Source organism: Dichomitus squalens (assembly GCF_000275845.1).
Source record: "Dichomitus squalens LYAD-421 SS1 unplaced genomic scaffold DICSQscaffold_50, whole genome shotgun sequence".
NCBI classification, from domain to species: Eukaryota; Fungi; Basidiomycota; class Agaricomycetes; order Polyporales; family Polyporaceae; genus Dichomitus; species Dichomitus squalens.
This window is the reverse complement of record NW_006766932.1, coordinates 211,821-217,898: the sequence shown is the minus strand read 5'-3', so window position 1 is coordinate 217,898 and position 6,078 is coordinate 211,821. Positions and strand designations below refer to the sequence as shown.

Sequence of the window (6,078 nt, the reverse complement as noted above, 5' to 3'; positions counted from 1 at the left end):
ACGTCGGGTTTACCGCACCCTGCGATATCGCCAGGCTTGCTCGAACTGAGCTATTCTCGGGAGCAACTTCCTGTCGGCGACTAGCAGTAGGCGTCGAACTACTTGCTATGTCCTCAGAGAACCGGCGGGTCCCTGTGGACCTTAGGGGAGCGCCGGTTCGGGGTGAGTCCGCACGTCTGCCAGACGAGCTAGGACCTCCGGGGATAGAGCTTCCTGACGAAGCGTCCGGGTCTCGGGGAGACCGCCTCAGAGGCGAAGCTCGAGTCGAGCTCGCGGTCTCACGGTGTGTCGCGTGTGATGTCGAGGGTTCCGTCATGGTAGGTGCCTAACGCACAATACAATCTAGAAACCCACGTATTCGTGGTATGAAGTGTAAAAAAGTATAATGTTACGGGTGTCGCCTGATTCACACAAGTCCAAAGTACACTGAACCAATCTCTAGATTGAGAGGGCGTATACTATGGTGGATGTGGTGAAAGGCTGAGAAGCCTTCGCCACGTCGGGCGGATCCAGATGGATCAGCGCCGATCACCATGACGATCCAGATGTAGATACAAGATGTAGATTAACTACGTAGATTAGATAAGATAATGAACGATCCGTTACAGCTTGTGCTCTGGAAGGCGCTCCGATTCGGTCTCAGAGAAGACCTTCGAGTGCTGTCGGTACTCTTCCGGGACGATCTCTTCAAACGTGCGTTTGGGCTTGTCCTGGTTGGCCTTCCGTGCGAGCTCTGTGGAGTAGGTGTACCCAGCGGCGCACCATAACTCCTCAGTCGTGTCCTCCAGAACCTTGGCCTTCCACCATTTCCTTCGCTGCACCCGGTTGGCGGCGATCCGTTCAATACCAGGTTTCCATTCCGCCTCGGCCTCCGTTTCCTCCGCACCAACCTCCATGGTGCCTTCCTGCCAGTCAATGTCCGGGTTGACCCTATGAAGCCAAGGTAAGCCTAATACGACGTCTTCTGGGCCCAGGTCTGTAACTAAGAACTCGAGCCATTCCGTGTAGTCGCCCATAAGTACTTGTAATCTAACGTAATGGGAGATGCTACCTGCACTGTTCTTGGAGCCGTCGATGTTGTAGAGGGGGACGTCTCTAGCTAGCCTATGTAAATAGACGTTGTTCTTCTTTACGAAACGGTGGCTGATGAAAAGGGCCGTTGCCCCACTGTCTATTATAGCTGCGGAACGTACACTACGGTTTCTGCCTTTAAGTATCACGCTGACGCGGAAATGCGAGCTAGACGGGTTTAATTTGGGAATAATACACGAACTAACACTATCGTACAGGCAGGGGTCAGGAATCTGGGGAGGCAAAGAGTCCATACTTGTACCGGAGGGCGCCGCTGCGGCAGCTTCCGCACGCGCCCGCTCTAAAAAGACTTCTGCAGAGAGGCGAGCTGATCAGCGAGGGCCTTCTGCTGCTCCATGAGCTGCGCGATGAGAGCGTTGGTCGCTCCCGCATCTGCGGACGTTGATGTCAACACTGCGACTTGGGGCTCCTCAGGTCCTTCCTCCGTGGCGGCGAGCTTCTGCGAACTGGGCTTCTTCAGGAACTTATCCATGCACACTGTCTCGCGGTGGCCTACGCGACGACAGTAGCCGCAGATGTCCCGGTCGTGGCCACCGTCCTTCTTGACGTGCACCGTAGACCCGCAACCGTAGCACTTGCCGCACATGAGGCGGTTGAACTCTTCGCGCGTACGGGTCGTGTCGATGTCCATTGCGTTCGGGTCTCGGGCAGGCGGCGTGAAGGGGGTGGTATGCAGCGGAACAGCCGGCTTGGCCGCGGTGGTGGGGGTGGTGGTGCGTCCGTGCTGGCGTTCTCGTTCAGCACGGCGTTGGCGGACACGGACGTCGATGTCGGAGGAGACCATGATGAGGTCCTCTAGAGAAGCGATGGGCCTCACCGTGTGCACCAACTCGTCCTTGATGGAGTCCGCCAGGTGTTCGTAGAAGCGGTCTCGGAGGTCGGCCTTGGAGTAGCCCGTGCGGGTGGAGAGCTCGTTGAACTGTGCGGCGTACTCTGGGACAGTCATAGAGCCTTGCCACAACGTGCGGAGGCATTCCTTCGCGTCGACCGCCTCGTCGACTGTCTCAAAACGGGCCTTGAACTGGGTGCGGAACTCCGTCCACGAGCCTTTGAACGAAGTAGTGCCCTGCATGATCTCCTCCATCGCTGGGGTGGCCCAGAGAGCTGCACTGTCCTGCATGAAGGAGAGGACCGCCCGAATCCATTGGTCATCACGCGCGCTGATCGCGTTGCCCATAGCATCAACGTGATTGAGCGTCGAACCTTGGGACATGGCCCAGAGGGTGAACGCTGCCAGGAAATGTCATGCCTCACCCCCTTGTTCGCCTTTGAAGGGGGAGGGCTTCTGGACCGCTTTCAGACTGTTGGTCCCGGTGGTCGAGTTTGCGAGCTGCGCCATGGACTGGGTGAGGAGAGTCATCGACTGGAGTAATACCGTCATGGGGTCCAGGGGTTGCGTTGCCGTCTGGGTGCCCGGTTGGGTCTGCTGGGGGTTGTTGGCGGGGCCTGTCGTCTGCGGTTGTCCGCCTTGTTGTCCCATGATGGGTGGAGTGGACGGTGGACGGGTTGGGGGGATGATAGGGGATGGGGGAAGCGCGATGAGTAGCGCTACTTCAAGCTCGTCAGTCAGAGTACCGGGGATGGGGGATCGAGTCGTGGGCGACTCAGCAACGGGGGAGTCAGGAACTGGGATGAACTCGTCCGCAAAGGCGTTCCAGTTGATCCGCGCAGGACGGTGATGACAGTTCGGGCAGGGGTTTTGCTCGCACGGTACCCAGTACCAGAGTCCGTCGTCTAGGTCCTTCTGTCGGTGACAGTGGTCTTGGTCTTCTGTGTCCCACACGTGAAGTCTGCCGGTGCAGTCCAGGGTGGGGGAGACAATGTAGCGGCGGCGGGGACCCTCTTGTTCAGAGCGTCAGCACCGGGGTAGAGATCTCGACCTAATGTCACGGCAACTAGGTGCGTAGACTCGGGTCGACGTTTGGCGACGACCCCGTAGGCGAGTGGCAAGGAGCCGAAAGGGAAAAGAGAGAGGGAGAGGGATAAACGTGACAGAAAACTCGACAAGGGCAGAGCGGAGGTCGGCGCGAAGGCACAAGACCTACGAAAGCTAGTCTTCACGCAGACAGCGACAGACTAGTCCCAATGACCAAGTTATACATTAGCAATCGAAGAGAGATACAACGCTATGGTCACTCACCTAGTCCCAAAAACCAAGAGGTCGAGATGGGGACTAGGGAGCGCCTAGGGGGGTCCTTATATACTAGAGGGGCTGCTTAGCAACCAAGGACAAGGCGCGAGAGCGAGGCAGTGAAGATGACAAAGGGAGAACAAAGGGCGAGAAAGAAAAGGCAAGGGCATGGCGATCACGGGAACGTAGCATGCGGTGGTGGGAACGTATCTGCAGTATCCAAACTGGGATGGGCTAGGAAAGGAAATGGTCCGAAAATGGAAGGTGAGCGTCAAAGGGAAGGGAATGGGCGGCAAAAAGGGGCGTCTGTCCAACGTCCGTGACAGCTTAGGCCAGACTCTGCTTTGCTACCATGACCAAGCTCTACTATACACAGCTGGTAGCATCATTAATTGTGGCCAATCTCGATTAGATCATGGTGCTAAACAAGTTGATGGACGACGCCGCTCAATGGGCTGGGCCCCACATCATTGACCTCGCAGATGGCAAGGTCATTTGGTCAAGTGTGGATGTCTTTGAGACGGCCTTTAAGGCCCACTTCTGCGTGGTCGACGACAAGAAGGCTGCACTCACCAAACTCGTCAAGCTGTGCAAGGCATCGCACAAGCTCGGCATGGTCAAGGACTATACGGCTAGCTTTAATGCCATTGCAGTGCGCACTCCACTCTCCGACAAGGACAAGCGGGCACACTATGTGGACGGCCTGCTATACAAGATTCAAAATGAGTTTGCAGTCATGGCGCATAAGATTGACACGCTGAAGAAAGCGCAGAAGGTCGCCCTTCGCATAGACCAGCAGCTGGCCGAACACGTGGAAGCCATGCCCAAAACCAAGGGCTGGGGCCGCTGTGGTAAACAAGTGGCAGCGGACCAACATAGATCTGAGGAACGATCCTGCTTCAACTGCAGCGAGAAGGGCCACATCCAGCGAAACTGCAAGAAGCCCCCGCGAGGACAGCAAGCAGCCACATCCACCGCCACTCCGCCCAACCCCACCCCATCCTCGAACCCCTCGACCTCAGATGAGCTGGTCGCTCTCCATTCACAGCTCAAGGAGCTCAGCAATCATATTGCTGTGGTCAGTCTCGCCAAGAAGAAGGAGGGTTTTTGATCCAAGCCACACTGGATGCTGCGCGTGCGGGCTCGTGTACCAATGGTCGCTATGCTGTACTGGAATCATCGTTAATCTATGAAGTCGACCATGCAGGTCAACACTTCCACATCCCTATACCACTGAGCGGCAAGCAGTGGAGCAAGAAGTTGGTGGCCATGGTCAATTCTGGCGCAACCATGAAGTTCCTCCACAGATGATTTGTGGCATGGAACCAGGTCACGACGAGGAAGCTAGTAAAGCCTATTCCTCTATACAACATTGATGGATCAGAGAATCAAGACGGCACCATCACTGAGGTGGCCGTTCTCACCATGAGGATTGGTGACCATGCGGAAGAGGTCGCATTCATTGTTACAGACATTAGAGAGGAGGACATGATCATTGGGCTAGACTGGCTACACGAACACAACTCGGAAATTGACTGAGAACGTGGTTCGCTGCACCTGTCACGATGCCCCGACACCTGCCCAGCGACCCATAAGGCATCCAAACCAGTAGAGACTGAGGCGCATGATACGGGGGTACGGCCTACGGTGTGCACAAGGTCTCCACGGGTAAAGAAAACGCGAACAGTGGGATGCATCTGTGGCACAGTTATGGTCAACAAAGCTGAGGACAAACCTCTCCTACCTCCTGCAGAGGAGGAATGGGACGGTACCGAGGAGTCTCTCATTGATGCCTGGCGCAAAGGCCGAATGCTCCGCGGCACACCTCAGCTCTTCGTTTCAGCGAGCCACACCTACTTGCAGCAACTTGCAGAGCAGGAGTATGCCAAACACAAGGTTTAGACTGTTGACAAGATGGTTCCACCGGAGTACTAGGAGCACATGCGCATGTTCTCAAAGGAGGTGGCAGACAGACTGCCAGAGCACCACCCCTATGACCACACCATTGAACTGGTTTCCGGTGCACAGACCTTTCACTCGAGGTTGTACCCGTTGTCGCCCAGTGAGCAAGTCAAGCTTGACAAGTTCCTTTAGGAGAATCTGGCCAAAGGTTACATTCATGAATCAAAGTCCCCAATGTCCTCACCCTTCTTCTTTGTCAAAAAGAAGGATGGCAGTTTGCGACCGGTCCAAGACTACCGATGTCACGGACGTTGGACAGACACCCCTTTTTGCCGCCCATTCCCCTCCCTTTGACGCCCACCTTCCATTTTCGGACCGTTTCCTTTCCTAGCTCATCCCAGTTTGAATACTGTAGATACGTTCCCACAGCCGCATGCTACGTTCCCGTGATCGCCATGCCTTTGCCTTTTTCTTCTCGCCCTTTGTTCTCCCTTTGTCATCTTCACTGCCTCGCTCTCGCACCTTGTCCTTGGTTGCTAAGCAGCCCCTCTAGTATATAAGGACCCCCCTAGGCACTCCCTAGTCCCCATCTCGACCTCTTGGTCATTGGGACTAGGTGAGTGATCATAGCGTTGTATCTCTCTTCGATTGCTAATGTATAACTTGGTCATTGGGACTAGTCTGTCGCTATCTGCGTGAAGACTAGCTTTCGTAGGTCTTGTGCCCTTGTGCCGGCCTCCGCTCTGCCCTCATCGAGTTTCTTGCTACGTTTATCCCTCTCTACCTCTCTCTTTTCCTTTTGGCTCCTTGCCGCTTGCCTACGGAATCGTCGCCGAACGTCGACCCGAGTCTACGCGCCTAGTCGCCGCGACAACCGATGACTGAATGCCATCACGGTGAAGAATTGGTACCCACTCCTGCTCATTGCGGAACTTATGGACTGACTCTGTCAC

General features: G+C 55.6%; 2 protein-coding genes across 2 annotated transcripts; one reads left to right on the top strand and one right to left on the bottom strand.

Annotated features, from left to right (window-relative positions):
* Positions 1 to 1,372: 1,372 nt before the first annotated feature.
* On the bottom strand, positions 1,373 to 2,332 carry DICSQDRAFT_23671 (uncharacterized protein; the record flags this gene model as incomplete). Its single annotated transcript, XM_007369512.2, has 1 exon — positions 1,373 to 2,332. A coding segment is annotated over one exon (960 nt), but the record flags the coding sequence as incomplete, so codon positions are not given.
* A 1,306-nt stretch (positions 2,333 to 3,638) lies between these two features.
* Positions 3,639 to 4,334, top strand: DICSQDRAFT_173706 (uncharacterized protein; the record flags this gene model as incomplete). The annotated part of the gene is made up of 1 exon (XM_007369511.1): positions 3,639 to 4,334. One exon carries the CDS (start codon positions 3,639 to 3,641, stop codon positions 4,332 to 4,334), a length of 696 nt encoding a protein of 231 aa, XP_007369573.1.
* Between the last annotated feature and the right edge of the window lie 1,744 nt (positions 4,335 to 6,078).